Source organism: Pelophylax lessonae (assembly GCF_965119305.1).
Source record: "Pelophylax lessonae genome assembly, chromosome: 9".
Classification (NCBI taxonomy): Eukaryota; Metazoa; Chordata; class Amphibia; order Anura; family Ranidae; genus Pelophylax; species Pelophylax lessonae.
This window is the reverse complement of record NC_138776.1, coordinates 249,965,603-249,991,076: the sequence shown is the minus strand read 5'-3', so window position 1 is coordinate 249,991,076 and position 25,474 is coordinate 249,965,603. Positions and strand designations below refer to the sequence as shown.

At 46.9% G+C, this 25,474-nt stretch overlaps 3 protein-coding genes across 3 annotated transcripts in view; all 3 read right to left on the bottom strand.

The window, feature by feature from the left end:
- Positions 1 to 25,474, bottom strand: part of LOC309564361 (uncharacterized protein) — a 1,000,117-nt gene that overhangs the window by 524,416 nt on the left and 450,227 nt on the right. The gene's annotated exons all lie outside the window — the stretch shown is intronic.
- The window catches only part of LOC309563366 (uncharacterized protein), a gene marked incomplete at both ends in the record, with an annotated part of 148,511 nt that overhangs the window by 117,902 nt on the left and 5,135 nt on the right, over positions 1 to 25,474 (bottom strand).
- Positions 4,183 to 25,102, bottom strand: LOC309563367 (uncharacterized protein; the record flags this gene model as incomplete). The annotated part of the gene is made up of 3 exons (XM_082267762.1): positions 4,183 to 4,271; positions 14,373 to 14,960; positions 25,036 to 25,102. The coding sequence occupies 3 exons, from the start codon at positions 25,100 to 25,102 to the stop codon at positions 4,183 to 4,185; spliced, it is 744 nt and encodes a 247-aa protein (XP_082123888.1).

Here is a 25,474-nt window from a genome sequence, read left to right as displayed (position 1 = left end):
TCTCTTCATATTTTTTTCACTATGTTACTTTTTATTTTTACACTGTCCCTTTAATTTTTCTTTTTTTTCTTTTTTTTTTATCACTTTATTTACTAAAAAAGCATGTAAACATCCCTTGTAATAGAAATAAGGATGACAGGTCCTCTTTATGGAGACATCTGGGATCAAAAAGACCCCAAATCTCTTCTTTAACTTTAAAAGCAAAAGATAAAAAAAATTATTTACTTCCAGCCTGGACCAGAAGTGACGTCATGACGTCGCTCCGGTCCTCCAAGGCCATAGAGGCGATCGAAGAGTATCCGCACCATCGGATCGTTTTTCAGGCAAAAATGGTAAGCCCAAAAAACAGGGGGAGGAACATCCCTTCCTTCTGCTTCGGAAAGCTCATGAACAGGTCGGAATGGTTTAATGAGAAAGCCAGCCACCAGCTGGAAAAACCAATACAATGATAGCTTCATCAGGAACATTCAAGTATCCATTCTTGATGTCCACAGAGTTTAGAAAGTCTAATTGATTATACAGGTATTGGTAGGAAGTGTTAGATAAGCGGAATTCTGTATATGATATTGTGCTGACTGTGGATCCCGTTCTATTTCTTCTGGGGTGCGTAGATTCTCCACAATTAATCATGACCAGGTAGTGGCTATTATGAGATCACTTTTTTACAGTGAGGGTATAAAGTATTTGATCCCCTGCTGATTTTGTACGTTTGCCCACTGACAAAAAAATGATCAGTCTATAATTTTAATGGTTGGTCTATTTTACCAGTGAGAGACAGAATAACAACAAAAATATCCATTTACATTACATTTTTTTATTTTTTTCTAGTAATGGCGGTGATCAGCGACTTATAGCGGGACTGTGACATTTTTTGGGGACCATTGACACCAATACAGTGATCAGTGCTAAAACAAATATGCACTGTCACTGTACTAATGACACTGGCAGGGAAGGGGTTAACATTAGGGGGCGATCAAGGGGTTAAATGTGTTACTAGGGAGTGCTTACTCACTGTGGGGGTGTTGCTTTAACCGTAGGAAGGCAAAGATCCATGTTCCTGTTTAGCAGAAACACACAGGAAGCTCGCGTTGCCACCTTTTCTTCAGGCCAAACTCAAACACTTTAGCCGCGCACGGCAAAGTTTTATTTTTAAGGGGTAACGCTATGGACTTGTAAAGGGAGACTCTAATGTAAGGGGGTTTCTGCTCACCAAACCTACAATAAACATCAGAGTTCCCAGCATTCCCCCCCCCTTTAATTAGGGTTCCTAAAGTCCTCCTTACATCAGAGTCCACAGAGCACCCCTTAAACCTTACCTTAGTGTACTCACTCACTTGGAGGCACGAGAGAGAAGGGAGAGAGGGCGGAGACTTCAGTCACAGACATTGTATAGTGAGCTCACTCACCCGAGGATGGAGGCTCAGGCATCAAAGCCTTTCATCCACTATGTATCTGCTGGTTGCTGAGCTTTAAACTTTGATTCATATTTTTTCCTTGAATGTAAGGGGTTTGAATAATGCCCTGAAAAGGCAATCTGTGTTTGATTATATTGCCTCTCTCCATCCCTCCCTGGTCTACCTAAAGGAGACACATACCACTTGTGATACCATTAACTTTTTGAAACACCGTTTTGTTCAACAAGCCTATCATTCAGTTTATACCTCCTATTCAAGGGGGGTTTCTATTCTGGTTTATACGGGTGTTGTGTTCTCATGCAGTAGGACCTTGGTGGATGAGAATGGCAAATATGTCTTCCTGCATTGTAAGCTTTATGACCTTGAACTGATACTTACTGCTGTATATATACCTCCCCATGTAACACAGATGTGCTTCACCAGCTTATTTCATTTGCACGGGTCTCTCCTATAGCACCAATTTTGGTGCTTGGGGACTTTAATAATGTTATGGATCTGGTGAAATCCTTTATCTGGGGCCCTTCCAGGCATAGGTTGTCTTGGAGGGCTTTGAAATGCCCCACCTCCCAGGGAGGATTGGCGGTTCCTGACCTTGGTCTATACTACATAGCAGCTCGGTTGTCTCATTTCTATTATTTTGATAAGGTTGACAGGCAGCGATATGAGTCTCTTGTTTGAAAGGAGTCTCACAGTCATTTCCCTCATCCCTTTTGTGACATCCTGAGGGGCTTTGGGGGCATGGTCGGTGGCTCTCGTAGGCCCTCTCTTGCATTTCACAATAAGAGGATCTGGGACCTGGCGTTGTGAAACTGGGCTGCTCTCCTTTCCACAAGGACACGCCCATGTGGTTTAATAGACACTTGAGGGAATTGTTGCTGGTTCCTGACCCGCGGATCTGGATCCAGCCCGGTATATATCAGCTCTCCCATGTTCTTCATGGTGGTCACCTTAAATAGTTTGATCAATTAAAGAATGAGTTTCGATTGCTGAACTCCATGTTCTTTCGGCTCCTTCAACTGTGCCACGCACTACGAGCTCAGTTTGACGGTACTTACCCCCAGTTACAATCCTTGGATGTGCTGATGGTCATGAGGGGGGATGAGCCAAAGAAATTGATCTCCATATTTTATGATATGCTTCTCACTCCATCAGCGACACAGTTGGCTTATTCTCTTAAAGATATCTGGGAGGAGTGTGCCGGGGAAATAAATGATGAGGACTGGAGTGAGGTGTTGGAAGTGGGCAAGTTGGTGTCTCCTAAGATGTCAGATAGGCTTACACAAACCTATATTTTACATAGGGCTTATCTTACACCTGTTAGAATGGCGAAGTTTGATCCCTCCCGTAGATCGGAATGCCCCAAATGCCTTATATCCCCTGGAACCTTTGAGCACCTGCTCTGGCATTGCCCTCATGTCAACTGCTTTTGGGAACAGGTGATACAGTTTTTGCATGACCAGATGGGCTCTCCGGTTTCACTGGATCCTCGGCAATGTCTCTTGGGCCTGCTTCCGGACTTGGAAGTAGATAAGAACTCGCTGAAATTTATACATGAAACGTTATTTGGTGCTCGGAAAGTGCTGGCTCGTAGCTGGATGCAATCCTCGCCCCCTACTTTGGCTGCGTGGATTGCTGAGGTGAATGCCTCTCTTCCATATAAGAGGCTCATTTATATCAATAGAGGATGCCCTACCAAATTGTAATAAGATTTGGGACCGATGGCTACAGTCATCACTGACATGCTCCACTTGATGACTTCCTCTACTTGCTATGTACCATGCCAGAGTCTTATGCGTACAGATCATGTCAGTCGGACAGGGTGTCATGTCCTTGTTAGCTTGTATATCCAGTATTGTTTGGGTGGAACCATGTGGGTTGTTTGGGGACCTTTCTTTGTTTCTTTGGGATTTTCTTCATCATCTCCTTGATACCTTATGGATGTCTATGCTTTATTTCATGCTTATTTTTTGATGCTTGTTGTAACTTTACACAGTTTAATAAACTTTGTCTCTTGATTTAAAAAAAAAAATGTTATGGATCTGGGCCATGATAGGTGCCCAGCTCCTAGACAACTATCAGCTGAGAGGCTCTCTCTCTCTCCCTGCCAAAGATCGAGTCCCCTTATCCATTGAGGTTTTTTTCTCCCAGAATGTAGGCTCTACTTCGCTGGGGGTAGTATATAAAATCTTTAAGGCCTTCCTTCAGGGCCTGCTAATTCAAAAAATTAGCACCGTCAAAACTGCTTCCCGTAGAGAACTGCAGCTCGCAAAGGTGGAGACCGCTACGGCGGAATCCAATTATATTCTAGATTCTACCCTAGACAACAAACTTGAATGTCTATCCGCTCATAGAAGGTTAAATGAGCTGTTGGAGGTTAGAGCCAGGAATAAACAATTCTTCCAGAGGAGGTTGATTTTTGGCTGAGGGGGAGGACTGGTAGGTTGCTGGCCCAGGTAGTAAGGTCCCAATCTAATCCTACTCATGTTTCTGCATTGAAGATAGGAGAGGGAGAGATAAATACCCAGACAAGCTCTATTGTATCGATATTTCAGTCTTACTATCAGGATCTATATACCTCCAGGGTTGATTACAACTCAGTGGAGCTGTCCGCCTACCTGGATACTACCAATTGTAAGGTTCTTTCATCGACCGATTGGAAAATTCCTAATGCTGCACTTAATTTACATGAACTGGAAACTGTGGTAGCCAGCTTCTCTAATTCTAAAGCTCCAGGAGTAGATAGTCTCCCTATAGAGATTTACAAAAATTACAGTAAGGTGCTGCTCCCAGTCCTTCTTAGCACATTTAAAGAGGCCTTCTGTTTGGGCCGGATCCCAGATTCCATGGGTGAGGATACTATAATAGGTATACCCAAGAAAGATAAAGACCCTCTATACCCTGGGTCCTATAGGCCAATTTCCCTTTTACCCACTTGCCAAAGTACTTGCCAATAGAAAAAATAAGGTCATTACATATATTATCCACCCTAACAAGGCTGGATTTATGCCAAAGATGTCAACGGTGATTAATATCAAGCGTGCCTATTTAAATATTCAGGTTCTGGTTCCAGACAGTTTAGACCGTGCCTTTCTGGCGCTAGATGCCATCAAGGCCTTTGATAGTGTCGAGTGGCCGTATCTGTGGGCCGTTCTTGAAAAATTTGGTCTTGATTCTACCTTCTGTAAATGGGTTCGCCTGTTGTATATTGCTCCTAGGGCTTCAGTTAGGGTCAATGGCCTTCAGTCTTTTTCTTTTAGACTTTGTTGGGGCACTAGGCAGAGGTGCCCATTGTCTCCCCTGCTTTTTGCCATCGCTATAGAGCCTCTAGCCTGTCTCCTGTGGACCTCAGTCGAGGTTACTTGTCTGGTTAGAGGTGATATTGAGGAACAGATTGCGCTATAGGCGCATGCCGTTCTTCTGTTTTCAACTAAAATCCATTCATCTTTGCCAGCAGTAATGAAATACAGTATATTAACGAGTTTGGCAGGTTCTCAGGACTGGTACAAATTGGGATACATCTATGCTCTTGCCACTAGACCCTTTGCCAGATATGCTACTATCTTAATTGTCCCACCTTAAGGTAGTGTCCTCTATAAAGTACCTGGGTATAAGTATGTCTGCTTTTTCCCAGGCGTAGATATCAGACAATATAGCTTCATTACTTTCTAGATTCCAAATTCAAAGTAAAACTTGGAATAAGTTACCTCTATCCAGTTCGTATTAACCTGCTTAAGATTATATGGATGCCTCAGCTTCTGTATTTTTTATATACAGAGGATACCCCTCCAGATTTATAAGAAAATTAACAGTATAATTTAGACAGTTAATCTGGCAAAATAAGTCCCCCCGTATAAAACGGGAAGTATTGCAATACCACAAGGATTCTGGGGGTTTAGCAGTACCCAATCCGAGGATTTATCTTTTAGCCGCCCAACTACAGCACTTTGCAGGATGGGACTCTGAGTAACCATCCTGTGCTGCGTTCTGTTTATTTTCCCATGTGTTTGGGGGTCACAAACTTTTCCTATGTGTACTGGAGGGGATAAAGGGGGGGGGGGGTCATCACTTGCTATGCCCACCTTGTATTAATGTACAAAGTATGGGGTGCAGTTAAAAATATGATGGGGATCTCTTGCCCTACTAGATATACTCTGATCTGGAGAAATTATAGGTTCTCTGAGCTTTCTATTCTCCAGGGTTTTCAGAGATGGGAGAAAGCAGGGGTACCCACTCTAGTCCAACTATATGGGAACGCCATCTTAAAACTTAAAACTTATGAGCAGTTGAGGACAAAGTACCCCTTACGATCAAGGTGGTTTGATCATTTCCTTCAGTTGCGTCACGCATTACGTGCCCAGTTTGCCTCAGTTGAGGTGTTTTTTTCTCCCACTCCTGTCCTGGATAGAATAGCGCAAGAGAAGTCAACTAAAGGACTCATCTGTGTAACATATACGGTCCTATTAGACAAGTTTTTATTGAGGTTTCCTATTCGTGCCAGGGCAGGATGGGAACAGGATATTGGTCCTATCTCTGAGGAGTTTTTGGAAAAGATTCTTCGGTCCCTCCCTATTACCTCTCTTTCTCCAACACACAGATTGACCCAGATTTTTATTCTCCACAGGGTATATAGAACCCTGGAATTTTTGCACTTCATAGGTCTGATGTCTGACCCAGCCTGTGCCAGATGTGGCAATTCAGGTACTCTTATGGTGCCCCAAACTCAAGAGATATTGTGAGGAGGTGGTTGGCACACTCCATCGTCTTTTCAATGTAAATATTCTTGTTGACCCTCGTATATGCTTGTTGGGCTATCTTGATCTCACTCTTTATACTTTTCCAATTTTAAATATTATTTTGCGTGCTCTTTTTGTGGCCCCCAAGACAAATTTCCCTTAGGTGGACCTCCCCATATCCTCCCACCTCGTCCCATTGGATTTTTTCTCTTAATAGGCGTATTTATTATTGAAAAACACACATTTTTTTAAGAAACTCAACAAGGAAGTTTGATGCCATCTGGTCACAATGGACTGAGGCTATGTCCCCCCTAGTGGAGTAGGCTAATCCGAATTACAAATTATAAATACCCTTTTCTGGTTATATAAGTGGGTTTTTTTTTTTGTTTTTTTTTTTTCTCTCAATAATTGTGTGATGTGTCTCGTATGTTATTTCTGTATTTTTTTCTTTTTAGTTTCTTCAATGAAAACAATTTAAAAAAAAAATGTAATCAAATAAAATCTGATAAAATAAATAAAATAAAACCCCAATGGATGACTTTCTATGAACTGATCACATTCCAATCACCGATCATCTAATCATTGGTAAAAAAAGAAGACTCGACACAGAATATTGTACGAAGCGTTTTTATTGTACAAGATCAGAATAACAGATTACCACACAGTAAATGATATGAATAAAATAAAGCTTAAATCTTTTATAATAGAATTAACAAATGTGTCAAATGTATTAATAATCATACATTGGTTGGACCAATAAAAAGCCAGCTACTTCTTCAATATATCAAGCTCATGTATTGTCATGATTGTCCATCTGTTGTCCCATGTATTGTGGTGATTGCCCACTTGTTGCCCGTCTTGTCATGATTTCCTGCCTGTTGCCTCATGTGGGGAGGGATCGGTAAAGGTAGACAGTTGAGTCATTTTACCACCCCCTTAAGCTTAAATGGCAGCCGGATGGGGCGGTACACATGCCACTGCAATTTGCGGCTGCTGCAAACCTCACATTGGGCAATGCTATTCAACTCAATGGGGTTGTGCCGCAACAGCCCTGATGCATAAAGCGTACTGGAGTGGGCTTTACAGGGTTAACATAAGGGCTCCCAGCTGCCTGCCAACCCCACAGCGGGTCAGAGGGCGATGCGGGTGTAAACCAACCCCGAGTGGACTGTGGTGGTTTCACAGCTCCAATCGGGTCTCGGAAGTAGTAACCCTATATACACTGTGACAGGTGGTGACTCTGTCATGGTGAAAAGGGTCATGTAAAGGACACAGAGTGTGCACATTTGCTCTGTGCAGGACTACAGAGCATAGTTATGCAGTGGAGAAAACTGCTGTTGCAGCTTTCTCCAGGTTTTGGTTTACCTGAAAGGGGCTCTGTAGTTTGGAGATTTCAAAGTGTCTTGGGAGGGATGGAATCTCCAACTCTGTGTCCAGGTTTTGCTGATTACAAGCAGGGTGTGTGCTCAGGTACACACAGCCCTTATAATCAAGGTTTAGGAAGACATCAGGGCCCCCAGTTGGAGACGGTTCCAGCCAGCAGACAGGAGGTCTGTTCGTGGGGAGTCAGGAGGACTCCGATACTCTCCGGGAGTCAGTGGCTGCAGGTGGCAGCCGGAGCACAGGTGTGTGCGTGAGTGAGACAGGAGACGGCCTGAGGACCAAGGCCACAGTGAAGCGGTTAGCTTTGAGGAGTTCATGGTCTGGGGACCAGCATAAAGTGCTGAGGAAGACTGCACGAGAGCGAGAGAGCCAGGTGGGCTAGTATTTTGTTTTGTACTTACTGGCGAAGAACCCCTGCGTGGGAAACTGTTATGGACTTTCCTTATTGTTTACGTTTGCCTTTTAATAAAAGTGGGCTGCCATGCCCTTAAAAATGTATACCTGACTGCAGTGAATCACTGAAGAAATGCATCTACTGCTGAGCTGATTGTCCCCCATGTTACAACACCTACCTATCCACCCTATACACCCACTGTCCCCTATATACACCTACCTACCCTATATACCCACTGACCCCTATATACACCTACCTATCCACCCTATACACCACTGACCCTTCTATACACCTACCCACCCACCTTATACACTGACCCCTATATACACCTACCCACCCACCCTATACACCCACTGACCCCTATATACACCTACCCACCCACCCTATACACCGGCAGTGTACCACGCAGGTACCAGTGTACCCCGCAGCCAGCCAGTACCACTCATACAAGTTATTTGACATATTTGATTATTTTTTTAAGGTAATGCAATAGTTACTTTCCCTGGTAATTAGTTACCTTTTTACTGATTTAACTCAGTTACTTTTTGGTTTTTGGGAGAAGTAACTATAACTAATTAGTTTTAAGTGACATGACCAACAGTGCCTATCACTGCCTATTACTGTCACAAGGGATGTTTACATTCCTTCTCACCAATAAAAGTCATCAGATTTTTTTTTTTTTTTTACAACTGTGCTAAAATTAGAAAGTTAAATAAAATAAATAGGAAGAAATAGAATTTTTGTAAGAACTTACCGTAAAATTATTTTCTCTGAGTCCTCTGACAGTCGCCGCCCCTCCATTTAGCCTTCACTATTGGGTAATGGCGCCCTCTGCAGGAGTAGTCTAGGCAGTTAGAAATGTTAATTAACCACTTAAGCCCCGTAGGATTTTCCTGCTAAAAGACCAGGGGGTATTTTGCGATTCGGCACTGCGTGATTTTAACGGACAATTGCGCGGTCGTGCGACGCTGTACCTTAACGAATTTGACGTCCTTTTTTTCCCACAAACAGAGCTTTCTTTTGGTGGTATTTGATCACCTGTGCAATTTTTTGATCACGCGCTATAAACAAAAAAAGAGCGTCAATTTTGCAAAAATAGCAATATTTTTCACATTTTTTTATATGAAATTCCCCCCCAAAAAAATGTAAAAATCAAAATTTTTTAACATTTTCGGCCAATTTGTTTTATGCTACCTATGTTTGGTAAAAAAAAATAAATCGCAAAAAGCGTATTTTGATTGGTTTGCGCAAAAGTTATCGCGTTAACTAACAAAGGGAAAGATTTTTGTCATTTTTGTTGTTTTTTTTTTTAACGCGTAATGGCGGCGATCTGCGATTTTTTTTGCAGTACTGCGACATTGGGGCGGACAGATCGGACCCTTGACTGACATTTTTGACACTTTTGGGGTTACCAGTGACATTTCTACAGTAATCAGTGCTATACATATGCACTGTTACTGTAAAAATACACTGGTAGTGAAGGGGTTAACTTTATTTGAGAGGGAGGGGCTGTGTGTGTCCCTAGGGGCGTGATTTCTACTGTGATTGGCTGTGGCTTGAGCTGTAAGGACACTGATCAACGGATCTACATAGTAGATCCGTGTGATCAGTGTTTTTACACCGAGGAGAATGACAGGTGGCTTGTTTACACAAGTCGCCTGACTTTCTCCCTCTCCCCCGACGATCGCCGAGTGACCGGCGGACATCGGGTCCGCCAGTCCCACGCGCGGGGGGGTCCGTGACCGCGCGGGAGCGGGGGCGCGCGGGAGCTCCCCAGACCCTCCCAGGCTAGTGACGTTAATTAACGTCACTCTGCCTGGCAGGGGCTGACCGCCGCAGTAAATCTACTTGCGGCGGTCGGCAAGCGGTTAAAAACCGCTCTATACTTAGACACACCTCTAGGAGGCCGACCCCAGCCATTATCCTGATCCAGTTACCACTGGTCCTCAGTTTGTAGCAAGCAGTACCGGAAGGCAATAACCCCCAGAACCAAAAAAAAAACCAAAAAACAGAGGGGCGGGGGTGGCGACTGTCAGAGGACTCAGAGAAAATAATTTTACGGTAAGTTCTTACAAACATTATATTTTCTCTTACGTCCTCTGACACTCGCCGCAACTCCATTTAGCCTTTACTATTGCAAAGCAGTGCAGGTGTGGGAAGACGCAACCAACTTAAAAGGTAACGAAAAAAACAACCCAAGGGAGAGACATAAAAAAAATATGTCTCTGCAAACAATCGCCGCACTCAAAACCATGCAGCCAAAGGAAGCATCCGAGGATGCCAGTACATCAATTCCATAGAATCTTGTGAAAAGTGTGCACAGACGACCAGGTCATCGCTTTGCACAACTGAGCCACAGAAGCGTGATGACGAAAAGCCCAAAGGGACTGACAGCTCTAGTAGAATGGGCTTGTGCAGGGAAAGAAGGAACCTGACCCCTGATGGAATAGGCCTGAACAATCGTCTGTCTGATCCACTTAGAAATGGCTGCCGCGGACGCAGCCCAGCCCTTCCAAGGTCCCTCAGGATGAACACACAGGGAATCAGACTTCCGAAGAGATTCCGTGGCAGAAAGGTAAACCCTGATCGCCCGGACCACATCCAAGGAATGCAAAGCCACCTCCTTGGGATGCTTGGGCTTCACACAAAGCAAAGGCAACACAATATCCTCATTGAGGTGGAAAGACGAGACCACCTTGGGAACAAAAGACTGATTGGGTACCAGAACCAATTTATCCCTATGAATCACCAGCTAAGGAGAACGGCAAGACAAAGCTGCCAGTTCAGACACTCTGCGAGCAGACGTTATCGCTACCAGAAAAGGAACTTTCTGGGACAACACAGGCAGAGGAATCTCTCTGATGTTCTCAAAGGGAGGTCGTTGTAACACAGACAACACCCAAGTCAGGTCCCAGGGAGGCAAGGGAGCCTTCCTTGGGGGAGCCAGTTGCCTCACCCCTTGGATAAATGTGCGAATCAAAGAATTAGTCGCCAGGGGACGCTGGAAAAAGATGGCCAAGGCAGACAACCGACCCTTTACCGTGGTCAGCGCCAAACGCTGATCCACCCCTTCCTACAGGAAGGCCAAAACTTTCCCCACGGAGAATGAGCGAGGATGGAAACTATGCAACTCGCACCAGTCAATATACGCTTTCCAGGTGTGATGATAAATCTTTCTGGAAGTAGCTTTACGAGCCTTCAACAAGGTAGGGATGACCGCATTCGGAAGACCCCTTATCTCTCAAGACCCAGCTTTCAACAGCCACGCCATTAAAGCCAGAGACTGTAAAGTAGGATGGAAGATCGGCCCTTGAGACAGAAGATCGTCTCTCAGCGGAAGCCGCCAGGGAGGTTCGACGACCACCTGAACGACGTCCGCGTACCGGGACCAACGCGGCCAGTCTGGGGCCACCAGAATGACCTGTATCCATTCCGACGCATTCTGGCCATGCACCTTTCCACCTTTTTTGTTGAGACGGGACTCGAACAGATCCACGTCCGGAGTCCCCCACCGGGCACACAGGAGGCGAAACACCTCCCGATGCAGGGACCATTCTCCCTGGTCCAAGGTCTGGCGACTCAGTCCGCCTGCCAGTTCTCCACACCCCAGAATGTGAACCGCCAAAATCGCCAGAATGTGCGATTCTGCCCAAGACAGGATCTCGGCCACTTCCTTGGCCGCCCAGGCACTCTTGGTGCCCCCTTGGAGCTTGATATAAGCCACAGCCGTGGTGTTGTCCATCTGTACCTTAACCGGACACCCCTGAAGTCGAGATGACCAACGGAACAGACAAAGCTTGATTGCTCGGAGCTCCAAGACGTTTATCGGCATGGAAGCCTCCACTGCCGACCACGTCCCCTGGGCACAAAGTGTGCCCAGAACTCCTCCCTAGCCCGACAGGCTGTCATCCATGGTGAGCACCGTCCACAGCAGAGGCTGGAAGGACTGGCCCTGTGTCAGGGTCGGCGACTGGAGCCACCACAAAAGATCTGACCGTACTTGGTGGCTCAGAGAAATCCTCCTGTCCAAAGACTGAGGTGTTCTGTTCCACCTGACCAGGATCTCCGCTTGCAGAATCTTTGTGTGAAATTGAGCAAACGGGATGGCTTCGAAAGCTGAAACCATCAGACCCAGATACCGCATACAGGTCCGCAAGAAGGAGAGATTGTTGTCCCTGAAGGGATCTGATCTCGTCCTGCAGGGTCCGGAGTTTCTCCGGAAGGAAAACTCGTGCCTGAGCCGAGTCCAGGACCATCCCCAGGCACTAAAGACGAACTGAAGGAGTCAGTGCTGACTTCTGAAAAGTGAGGGTAATGCCACAAACTGGTAATGCTCCTCTGCCACCGCGAAGCGGAGATATCGCTGATGAACCTCGTAGATAAGGATGTGCAGATACGCATCCTTCAAGTCGATGGAGGCCAGGAAGTCCCCTGGACTCAACGACGCCACTACCGACCTGATGGATTCTATCCGGAACTTCTGCACCCGCACAAAGCGGTTCAGAGACTTCAAGGCCCAGAATTCAACGCACTTTGCCCTCTATTCTGGGCACCCTGAACAGGTTGGAATAAAAACCGCGAAACCTGTCCTGTGAAGGCACGGGCACAATGACTCCTTGGGCGACCAGATCTTGCACCGCCCCCATGAGGTCTCTGAGACGATCGGGAGTCAGCTGGAGATTTGACGGGAGGAACCTGTCTGCGGGGCGAGATCGCAACTCGATCTTGTACCCTGAATGAATCAGTTCGTGAACCCACCTGTCCTGAATGCTGGACAACCAGGGTTCCTGAAAGTAACGCAGACGTCCCCCCACACCTAGTCACTGGCAAGGTGGCCACTGCCCTTACTAGGCATGTGCCCTTAGCCAAGATGGCGCCCGATCGATGCCAGGACAAGGCCTAAAATGGCCGCTGCCCACACACTAAGCACAGCCACCTGCCCTCATCCAAGATGGCAGCTGCGCTAAATGGCGCCAAAATTAGTACACACATGCGGTCTGCCCACCACAGGGGACCCCAGGGAGAACCCCTCCCAGCTATGGAGCCCCCCCACGCCCCCAAGTTACAGCAAGTACCCCGCACAGTACCCTCAACAGGGCCAGGAAGGAAGGGAAAACACACCAAGCCGGCCAGAAGGGGGATCCCACAGAGACCACCAGCCCTGCCATCCCCTCAGAGTAGGCCCACAAACCCCTCTCAGTGTCCTAGTCCCAGGGACAAGGGGTTATTAGTACTCACCAGACCAGGTAAAGCGGGCACCACTCTGATACGGGAGATCTCCACCCTAAGTGGGGGCACTGTCAGCTAAGGGGGGATGCTAGCAACACGCAGGCATTCCCGAGTTGAAACACCCTCAGCAAAGACGCACCTCCGCAGGCTCGTTCCCATTCCAAGGGGCACTGTCATTGTGATGCTCGTTGGCAGGCTGGGACTCCATAAGGATCTATATTATCCAGGGTGAGGCCCAGCTCTTCTGTCACTTGTAGTCCTCCAGAAAATGTCCCTGACAAACTAGTGATAGTGAGAGAAATAAAAATCTATTTTTAGAAGAAAAACACACAGATTGGTGAAAAAACATATAAAGAAAACTGAGAAGCTAGGTCCCGGCAAGGAAAAGCTAGCCTACTCCTGACGCTAGGCAGCAAAAAACTGAGGACCAGTTGTAACTGGTTTAGGGTAATGGCTGGGGACAGCCCCCTAGAGGTGTGTCTAAGTATAGAAAAGTTTTGTATAACATTTCTAACTGCCTATGTTTCTCCTGCAGAGGGCGCCATTACCCAATAGTGAAGGCTAAATGGAGGGGCAGCGACTTCAGAGGACTTACGAGAAAAAAAAATGTAAAGTGCCCCGTCGCCATGTGCACGCACACGAAAGAAAACACATACGTAAGTCGCGCCCGCAAATTAAAACGGCGTTCAAACCACACATGTGAGGTATCGCCGCGATCGCCAGAGTGAGAAAAATAATTAAAAAGAAAGATCTCCTCTGTAACTCTAAAATGGTAACTGTTAAAATTTCTAAAGCGCGCCTATGGAGATTTTTATGTACCGTAGTTTGTCGCCATTCGCGGGTGTGCGCAATTTTATACCGTAACATGTAAGGTATCTATTTATCCGGCATGACATCATCTTTCACAAAATACAAAAAAATTGGGACAACTTTACTGTTTACTTATTTTTAAACGCGGCTAAATGTATTGTTTCCAAAAAAAAAACTGCCATTGGAAAGACCGCTGCGCAAATACCGCGAGACAAAAAATATTGCAACAACCGCAATTTTATTCTCCAGAGTCTTTACTAAAAATATATATTTAATGTTTGGGGGTTCCAAGTCATTTTCTAGCTAAAATATTGATTTTAACTTGTAAACCACATGTGTCAGAAATGGGCTCGGTCCTTAAGAGGTTAAAATATTTCCCGCACTCTGAACATTAACAGGGAAGCTCACCTGTGTGTATTCTCTGATGGCTACGAAGGTTTCCTTTACGATTAAAACATTTCCCACACTCTGAACATGAATAGGGACGCTCACCTGTGTGTATTCTCTGATGGCGAAGAAGGTGTCCTTTATCATTAAAACATTTCCCGCACTCTGAACATGAATAGGAACGCTCACCTGTGTGTATCCTCTGATGGCTAAGAAGGTGTCCTTTATCATTAAAACATTTCCTGCACTCTGAACATGAATAGGGACGCTCACCTGTGTGTATTCTCTGATGGCTAAGAAGGTTTCCTTTAGAATTAAAATATTTCCCGCACTCTGAACATGAATAGGGACGCTCACCTGTGTGTATTCTCTGATGGCTAAGAAGGACTCCTTTTTGACTAAAACTTTTCCCGCACTCTGAACATGAATAGGGACGCTCCCCTGTGTGAATTCTCTGATGTCTAAGAAGGTGTCCTTTTTTATTAAAACATTTCCCGCACTCTGAACATGAATATGGACGCTCACCTGTGTGTATTCTCTGATGGCTAAGAAGGCTTACTTTATGATTAAAACATTTCCCGCACTCCGAACATGAATAGGGACGCTCACCTGTGTGTATTCTCTGATGGCTAAGAAGGCTTCCTTTATCCACTTAAGCCCCGGAGGATTTGGCTGCTAAACGACCAGGGGCTATTTTGCGATTCGGCACTGCGTGACTTTAACGGACAATTGCGCGGTCGTGCGACGCTGTACCTAAACAAATTTGGCGTCCTTTTTTTCCCACAAACAGAGCTTTCTTTTGGCGGTATTTGATCACCTGTGCGATTTTTTGATCACGCGCTATAAACAAAAAAAGAGCGTCAATTTTGCAAAAATAGCAATATTTTTCCCTTTTTTTTATATGAAATTACCCCCCAAAAAAATGTAAAAATCAAAATTTTTTAACATTTTCGGCCAATTTGTTTTATGCTACCTATGTTTGGTAAAAAAAATCGCAAAAAGCGTATTTTGATTGGTTTGCGCAAAAGTTATTGCGTTTACTAACAAAGGGAAAGATTTTTGTCATTTTTGGTGTTTTTTTTTTTAACGCGTAATGGCGGCGATCTGCGATTTTTTTTGCGGTACTGCGAGATTGGGGCGGACAGATCGGACCCTTGACTGACATTTTTGACACTTTTGGGGTTACCAGTGACATTTCTACAGTAATCAGTGCTATATATATGCACTGTTACTGTAAAAATACACTGGTAGTGAAGGGGTTAACTTTATTTGAGAGGGAGGGGCTGTGTGTGTCCCTAGGGGCGTGATTCTTACTGTGATTGGCTGTGGCTTCAGCTGTATGCAGAGTGATCAACGGATCTACATAGTAGATCCATATGATCAGCTCTCATACAGAGGGGAGAATGACAGGCAGCTTGTTTACACAAGCTGCCTGACTTTCTCCCTCTCCCCCGCCGATCGCAGAGTGGCCGGCGGACATCGGGTCCGCCGGTCACACGCGCGGGGGGGTCCGTGCCTCCGGCGGCGCGCGCTCGCTCCCTAGACCCTCACAAGCTAGTGACGTAGCCCTACGTCACTTTGCCTGTGAGGGGCTGACCGCCGACGTAGATCGGCGTGCGGCGGTCGGCAAGTGGTTAAGATTAAAACATTTCCCGCACTCTGAACATGAATAGGGAAGCTCACCTGTGTGCATTCTCTGATGGCTAAGAAAGCTTCCTTTACGATTAAAACATTTCCCACACTCTGAACATGACAATGAATTCTCTCCTGTATGAACCCCTTTATGGTATAAAGAAGATTCCCCGAGATGAGATGGTTTCCCGCACCCATCGGCACTGTCAGATATTAGAGGACTATGTGAAGTATCAGGAGATTCCTCAGAATTAGACATATCCAATGATCTCCTCCAATGGTGAGGTCTGTCATGTATATTATGAGGAACGGGATTTACTTCTGGAGAAGATGCCATGTCATCATCTTCTGTAGTCACATCTTCCTCCGATGTCCTTCTATTCCCACCACAGAGTCCGTCTGTCAGAAGACAAGAAAAATTACCAAGAGTTTTCCACACTCATATACACTGCTCAACACTTTATAATCAGAGTATAGCATCAAGTCAGGGAAACTCCTGGCATATTCATCTGGTCACTGAAGTAGCAGAGGGGGTTGTTAATCAGTTTCAGCTGGACAGGGCCGTAGAAGGTCCTTAACCCATCAGCAGGACCAGTATCTGCTCCTTTGTGCAAGGAGGAAGGAACAGGATGAGCACTGCCAGAGCCCTACAAAATGACCTCCAGCAGGCCACTGGTGTGAATGTCTCTGACCAAACAATCAGAAACAGATTTCAAGAAGATGGCCTGAGGGCCCGATGTCCCCTAGTGGGCCCTGTGCTCACTGCCCGGCACCGTGGAGCTCGATTGGCATTTGCCATTGAACACCAGAATTGGCAGGACCACCACTGGCACCCTGTGTTTTTCACAGATGAGAGCAGGTTCACCCTGAGCACATGTGACAGACATGAAAGGGTCTGGAGAAGGCCGTGGAGAACATTATGCTGCCTGTAACATCGTTCAGCATGACCGGTTGGGTGGTGGGTCAGTGATGGTCTGGGGAGGCGTATCCATGGAGGGACGCACAGACCTCTACAGGCTAGACAATGGCACCCTGACTGCCATTAGCTATTGGGATGAAATCCTTGGACCCATTGTCAGACCCTATGCTGGTGCAGTGGGTCCTGAGTTTCTCCTGGTGCACAACAATGTCTGGCCTCATGTGGCGAGAATATGCAGCCTGTTCTGGGAGGATGAAGGAATTGATGCCATTGAATGGCGCCCACACTCCCCTGACCTGAATCCAATAGAACACCTCTGGGACATTCTGTTTCAGTCCATCCAATGCAGCACGGTTGCACCTCAGTCTGTTCATGAGCTCAGTGATGCCCTGGTCCAGATCTGGGAGGAAATACTCCAGGCCACCATCCGTGGTCTCATTAGGAGCATGCCCCTACGTTGTCAGGCATGCATACAAGCACGTGGGGGCCATACACACTACTGAGGACCATTCTGAGTTGCTGCAATGACATTTCACCAAAATGGACTCGCCTGCTGCATCATTTTTTTACTTTGATTTTCGGGGTTACTTTAGGGTGATAATTTTAATTTCCATCAAACAATGTGGCATCCTTTCCTTCCTAACAGGAATAGACCCTAACACATTACCCAGTCCATACCAGTATAGATGCTAACACATTACCCAGTCCATACCAGTATAGATCCTAACACATTACCCAGTCCATACCAGTATAAATATCCAGCATGATATTTTTCCCCATTGAGATCTGATGTGTTTTCAAAGTGTTTCTTTCATTCTTTGGAGCAGTGTATGTTGGTTGAGCATTTCAAACTTTAAAAGAGATCTTCAACTCAACAACAAATCACAACACCAAACTATGACAACTAACCAGATCAATAATACCACCCAAGGGCGTGGCCTGGCGCAGCATGTGAGAGGACGTGTGTGAGAGGAGCTCCGCCGGACCGATATCCTTCACCGCTAATCCTGCAGCCCTTCGGGCACGATAATCCTTCCTTCACCTCCCGCACACCCGCGGCACCGACCTCCGCATGTCTCCGCCGAAGAAAGGCTCTGAAGCTGCGGCAAAACTGGCTGCATTCCGGAGGCTGGAGAAGGAGGCCCCGATCCAAGATGGCGCCGGCCCGTCGCTCGTGGTGGAGGAGCCTGAGAGCCCTGCTACATCCAAGGTTTTGGAAGCGATTGCCACTTGCCAGACCATGCTGACAACTAAAATCGAGGAGGTGAAGGTAGATATATCTTTGATGCGTCAGGATATGCAGAAGCTGAGGGACAGAGTTGGTGAGGCTGAACACAGAATTAGTGAGGTGGAAGACTCCCTCCCCCCATTGCAAAGCTCCTCAGACAGGCTACAGCAACAAGTACACCTTATCCTTCAAAAACAAGATGACATGGAGAATAGGCTGCGCCGCTGTAACCTGCGGTTCATTGGCCTCCCGGAGGGCTCTGAAGGTGCTGACCCCTCATCATATTTGGAACAATTGCTCACTCAGACTTATGGCAGAGAATCCTTTTCACCCACTTTTGTTGTGGAACGTGCACATCGCCTCTCAGGGCGCCCCCCCCCTCAGGGTGCACCACCCCGCACGTTCATCGCTAAATTCCTGAACTATCGGGACCGAGATGCCATATTGCGCCTGGCCAGGGTTAAGGGGAACATTCCATTTGGAAATCACAAAATAGCGATTTTCCCCGACTTCTCTGCTGAGGTCCAGAGGCGCCGCAAGAGCTTTTTGGAGGTCAAACGCAGACTGCGTATCAAGAATATCAAATACTCCATGTTGTATCCGGCCCGTCTTAGAGTGGAGGGCGAGGACCGAGCCCACTTCTTTGAGGATCCGGAAGCCGCCATCTCCTGGCTAGAAGGACTGGAAGCTAGAGCCTGACCACCTTGCCCTGGCGACTTCATGATACTTTTTCCCTGATGGCCTATACCTTAAGCTGCTGCAAGGGTGGAGGAGGGGTTTTGTAGATCCTGTGGAACTCAAGACTTTGCATCCCCCTTCCCCCCCCCCCCCTCCCCCCTCATTTTCCTGCACTATTGCTCCTGTGTTTGACCGGCGGAGCTCCCTAGCTCCACAGATGGAACTGATTTCTCTGTTCTCTTCCTATGGATTTCCACCTGCCCATAGGCTTTGCTACCCAGCGATACACCTGTTGGTTTTCGCCCCCTACACCCGCTAAGGCGTGTGTTTGTGCCCAACTCCCCTGTTGCCCCCTGCGACTTCTGCTGGACCTGGGCCCCCGGGCCCCCTTGTTTATTCTATTTGTATTTTGCTGTATTTTTGCTGCATACCTTGGGGGTCCCTGGCCTCCTGATCTTGCTCTTTCCCAGTCGCATGTGGGCCTGTTCTGGTTGAGGCACTTGTTTGGGAACATGCCCGCACAAGTTGGGGTTGGTGCAGGGCAGGGAGGGGGGATTGGGGTGTTACCATTGTTTATGGTTTATATTTGGTACAATCTCTATACTGTTTCTGTTTTATGCACATTGACCTCAAGTAATAATTATTTGCTCTTTTGCTGCCGTTTATCGCCGCTGGTGTGTGACCGTGGACTTGTTGGTTCCGCGGCCTTACTGCCTGAGATCCTGGGAGCCTCCGCTCCGCGCTCTGTACTACCCCTGCCATGGCCGCATTGAAATTGTTGACGTGGAATGTCAGGGGTATGCGTGATAAGATTAAACGAACGGCTGTCTTTAATGTCCTACGCCGTGTACGGGCTGATATTATAGTTCTGGTGGAGACACATTTGGAGGGCCGTGTACAACAGTCCCTCAAACGTCCCTGGGTTGGTTGGGTGCAGCACTCTGCTTATAGCTCACACTCCAGGGGTGTGGCGCTACTGGTGGCCAAATCGGTGCATTTCCAGCTCCTAGGATCTCAGGTCGACCCAATGGGTAGATATGTTTTTCTCAAAACGTCAGTCTATGGGGAATTGATGCTACTGATGGCTTTCTATGTGCCCCCCCCTTACTCTGCTGTGATTATTATGGAGGGACTGGCGTTTATGGCACAGAGCCCAGGGGCCCCGGTGATCTGGCTGGGTGACTTTAACAATGTGATGGACTCGGGTCTGGATAGGTCCGGTGGCGCCTCCCAGGTGCCGCCGGGGTCGTCCCCGACCAGGTTCTCCCGATTGTTGGAGAGCTTTGGTTTGGCCGACTCTTGGCGCAGCAAATATCCCGCGCAGCGCGCGTACTCCTGTTTTTCGGCTGCACACCACTCTATGTCACGCATTGATCTGATATTGCTGTCTCGAACCCTGCTCCCCAGGTTACTGACGGCAGGCTTCGCCCCACGGACTCTGTCTGATCACTGCCCTTATTGGATACTGTTGTCCTTGCCCTGCAATAGACCTCCCCCGGCCTGGCGCCTGAATCCCGCCTGGCTCCCCTTGGTGTCGGAAGGGAACGACATTGAGGGGACCTGGACACAATTCTTTTCTGACAATGAGGGCACTGCCTCCCCGGCTGCGGTGTGGGAGGCGTTCAAACTGTTCGCCAGATCCACTATGATTTCCAAAATCAAGGCTGTTAGAGCGCGGGCTGCCGAGGAGATCTCCAGGGCAACGACAAATCTAATTGAAGCTGAACAGGCCTTTATGGGGGACCCGACTCCGGCACATGAATCTCAGTATAAATTGACCTCTAAAGTCCTTTCCCAACTTGACTACGAGAGGGCGAAATCTAAGATGTTTTTTCAGAAGCAGAATCTGTTTGCACATGGTGAGCGGGCGGGGAAACTCCTCGCATACTTAGTTCATTGTGAGGATAGGCCCCCGGTAGTTATTACTTTGAAGGATGACCTGGGTAATGAGATCGCTGATCCTGCTGCGGTGACACAGTGTTTCCGCTCATTTTTTAGTACTCTTTACACCTCTAGGGCTCCCGCTGACTGCACTGACATGCATGACTTTTTGGACTCTATTGACTTTCCCACTTTGACACCCGACCAGTTGGCGACCCTCGAGGCACCCATCTCTGTGGAAGAGATTGCAGCAGCCGTGTCCAAGTTCCCTAGGTCTAAGGCCCCCGGCCTGGACGGCCTCCCGATTGAATTTTTCTCCCAATATTCGGAACTCCTTTCTCCTAAATTACTGGCTTTGTTTCAATCTCTATTCAAAGATGCAACCCTACCCCCTTCTATGCGGGAGGCGCTAATAGTGCTCATTCCCAAGCCGGGCAAGGATGTACACGCCCCAGAGTCTTACCGTCCCATCTCTTTGCTCCCAGTAGACACTAAAATCCTTGCGAAAATTTTATCCCTCCGCCTTAACAAGGTGATCCTTTCACTCATACACTCGGACCAGGCCGGGTTCATGCCTGGGAGGAACACCTCATTTAACCTTCGCCGGTTATTTATGAATCTCCAGGCACGGCACGACGGAATGGGTGGCAGGGTGGTGGTCTCATTGGACACGGCTAAAGCATTTGACTCGGTAGAGTGGCCGTTTCTGTGGACCTGTCTGGACCGGTACGGCTTTGGACCTAATTTTATTAAGTGGGTCAAACTTCTATATAGCGCCCCGGTAGCTAGGGTCCTGGCAAATGGCTGGCAGTCGACCGCCTTCCCTTTATCCCGCGGCACTCGACAGGGGTGCCCCCTCTCCCCCCTGCTGTATGCCCTGGCCGCGGAACCTCTGGCGATGGCCATTAGAGCACATCCCGGGATTCGAGGCCTACGTAAGGGACCGTTGGAGGAGAAGATCAGCATGTATGCAGATGACACTTTGTTATATTTGGAAGACTCTCGGGAATCCCTACTCACGGCCCTTTCTTTAATTGAACGGTATGGACGATTCTCCGGTTTTCAGATAAACTGGGATAAGTCACAAATTCTCCCGCTTGACGAGAGCCCACAGGCAATCACCCCCGCAAGCCCAGCCCTACAATGTGTATCCCGCATTAAATACTTAGGGATTCAAGTGACAGCTAACTCAGCAGATTATGTCCCGGATAACGTTCAACCCCTGTTCCCTCTGCTTAAGGCTAAAATTCAAGTATGGTCCAAATTACCTCTTGGAGTGATGGGTAGAGTCAATTTAATTAAAATGATTCTCCTTCCCAAAATACTTTATGTTGTATGGCACTCTCCTATTTACCTGCCACTCAAGCTGTTTAAGCAGATGGAATCACTCCTCAAGACCTTTGTTTGGGGTGCTAACCGGCACAAGATCTCCTGGCGCAAACTCAAGAATCCTACAAATCTAGGGGGATTGGCCCTGCCGGATTTTAATCTGTACTATCTGGCAGCTCAGTTGTCCCAGTTCTTTCACATAGATAAAACGGATAGAGAACGTTTTTTGACCCTGCTCTGCCCTGGGTGGGCTCATCCCCTCGGGGACCCCCTCCTAGTTATCCTTAGGGGTGTCAGGGGCTCACCGGAGCCCTTGTGCCCCAGATCTCTTCTATACCACTATTGTCGGATCTGGGAGGTGGTGGCGTCCAGGCTTCGGTGCCCTCCATTTCACACATTCACCCCTCTGTGGCATAACAGCGCATTACGCGAGTTCCTTTCCATCCCTGACCTGTCGATATGGAGCGGGAGGGGTATTCTTCTCCTTAGCCATATCTCCACGACCACTGGTCTGCGGTCTTACGAGGCCTTGCAGGATCAGTTTGCGATCCAGGGCCCCATGCACTACAGATACCTACAGCTCTCCCATGCCTATAGATCTCAATTCCCTGATGGCCCTCCTGAGCTAGAATCGGTTACCACCCTTGAGATTGTTAAAAGTACAGCACCCAGTCACCTTATTTCCATGTTCTACTCTGAACTTCACACACCTTCCTCGACCACCTTGGCTTTTGCACTTAAGACCCGCTGGGAGCGCAGTGTGGGGGCCATGGAGGATGAGGAATGGGAGGATGCCCTGGAGACGTGCCGCAGAGTGTCGCCAAAACTGTCGGATCGCCTAACCCAGACCTTTATAATACACCAGGCTTATCTCACCCCACTTAGACTGTCCAAATATCACCCTGACTTGGCCCCTTCTTGTCCTATGTGTGGAGACCCTGACGCCTCCTTCTTTCATCTCTTGTGGAGCTGTCCCCAATTACAGACTCTATGGCAACAAGTAGTCACATTCCTCCATGACAAGATGGGGTCTCCTCTGCAACTCTCCCCTAAGGAGTGTCTCCTGGGGGTTTACCCAGATGGAGAGATGCCCAAATCCACTGTCATATTTCTTCAGGAAACTTTGTTTATAGTACGTAAACTGATAGCCAGGAGGTGGATGAGATCTACTCCTCCTACTCTAGGTTTGTGGATTAAGGAGGTTAATAGTGTCATCCCATTTCATAAACTTTTATATAAACATAGGGGGTGCCCTCAGAAGTTTAACAAGATTTGGGACAAATGGGTGCAGTGCCCTGATACGGCTCGGTAATGCAGTGGGTAACTATTCTATGTTGACCGCCCCTGGTAACTCAATATTTTCTGTTCGAGGGTTGGATCGACGGAGAGCCACTGACTACTGTTTTGTTTTTTACTTTGTCTGTTCTGTCTCTCGGTGCTGATCATTTTGTATATTTGTATTTTTTGTACCCCAATGTGTTATGAACCTGATTGCAGTTTCAATGCACGGTTTATTTTTGTATTGTACCAAAAATTTCAATAAACCTCACTGTTTTGAAAAAAAAAAAAAAAAAAAATTCTTGTATTAAACTGCAATGTATTGTTCAAAATGATGGTATTGAGTTGCATACTTTCTATTTGCCCGTGTTATACATTGTCTGCATTGATTTACAACACTCCAGAAAATAAAGAGTATTCTGCTTTCAGTAAAAAAAAAATAATACCACCCAACCAAACATCAATAAGTGAGCTTTAACCTATTCTGAATCTTGCATAATTACCTGAGCTGATATCTGGAGAAGTTTCTTCCTCTTTAACTGCGTCCATCATCCCAACCTCCTCTGTAAAATGCTGATCACCCCTCACATACCTCTTTTCCTTTATAACCACAATTTGTACATTTATCAGAGCTTCATCCTAAACCAACAAAATGGCAGAAATAATATTAAACACTTAAGCCCCGGAAGATTTTATCCCCTTCCTGACCAGGGCCTATTTTGCAATTCGGCACTGCGGGACTTTAACGGACAATTGCGCGGTCATGCTACGATGTACCCAAATGAAATTGACGTCCTTTTTTTCCCACAAACAGGGCTTTCTTTTGGTGGTATTTGATCACCTGTTTGATTTTTTGATCATGCGCTATAAACAAAAAGAGCGACAATTTTGCAAAAATAACAATATTTTTCACATTTTTTTTATATGAAATTCCCCCAAAAAAATGTAAAAATCTAAATTTGTTAACATTTAGGTCAATTTATTTTCTGCTACATATGTTTGGTAAAAAAAAAAAAAAAAAAAAAATCGCAATAAGCGTATTTTGATCAGTTTGCGCAAAAGTTATTGCGTTTACTAAGGGAAAGATTTTTATTTTTTTAACAAGTAATGGCGGCGATCTGCGATTTCTTTTGCAGGACTGCGACATTGCGGAGGACAGATCGGACCCTTGACTGACATTTTTGACACTTTGGGGGGTACCAGTGACATTACTGCAGTAATCAGTGATAAAAATATGCACTGTTACTGTAAAAATGACACTGGCAGGGAAGGGGTTAACTTTATTGGAGAAGGAGGGGTTAAGTGTGTCCTTAGGGGCCTGTTTCTAACTGTGAAGGAATGTGGCTGTTTGTGTAACAACAGAGAAATACGATCCTGCATAGCAGGACCGTATGATCTCTGCTCTTACACAGGGGAGAATGACAGGCGGCTTTGTTTACATTAGCCGCCTGCCTTTCTCCCTCTCCACCCGACGATCGCGAGTGACTGGCGGACACGCGCGCGGGGGGGGGGGGTCCGCGAACGAGCGGGGGCGGGAGCGAGCCTCAGGCGGTACGCGCTCGCCCCCTAGAGCCTCACAGGCTAGTGATGTACCCCTACGTCACTTTGCCTGTGAGGGGCTGACTGCCGCCGTATATAGTCGTGCGGCAGTCGGCAAGTGGTTAAATACAAAAAAATAATAATAATAGAAGAATGGTATCTCTTAGGGCTTGGGATCATTTTCCTACATTCTCATCTACCTGATGATGGTGAGGGATGGGGTGATCTTCCTGTGTAGAATCCAGGGAATACAGAGGACGGGGACATCTCTCTGGTGGATTTCTGTAACTGGATGACTCCACCATGGTGTCCTGGTACTGCTTTCTGTGACCTTTTGGAAACTCTGCCTCCTCCATTACAAAATTCTCATCATCCTCCTCTTTCATCTCTTCTTTAATGTTAACTTGTGTGGAATCTCGGGAATACAGAGGACGGGGACATATCTCTGGTGGGTTCCCATTACTGGATCCATCTGTAGGAAACACACACACTGACTGAATACATTGTTTCTAGGTTTATCAGATGATGGGGGATCTAGGTGGACCCTCCGTACTGCTCTGTCCTTTACAATAAAGTCTCCTCTTACCCGGTGATGTGAGGGGCAGCTGATTCTCCATCATGACGTCTTTGTAGAAGTGG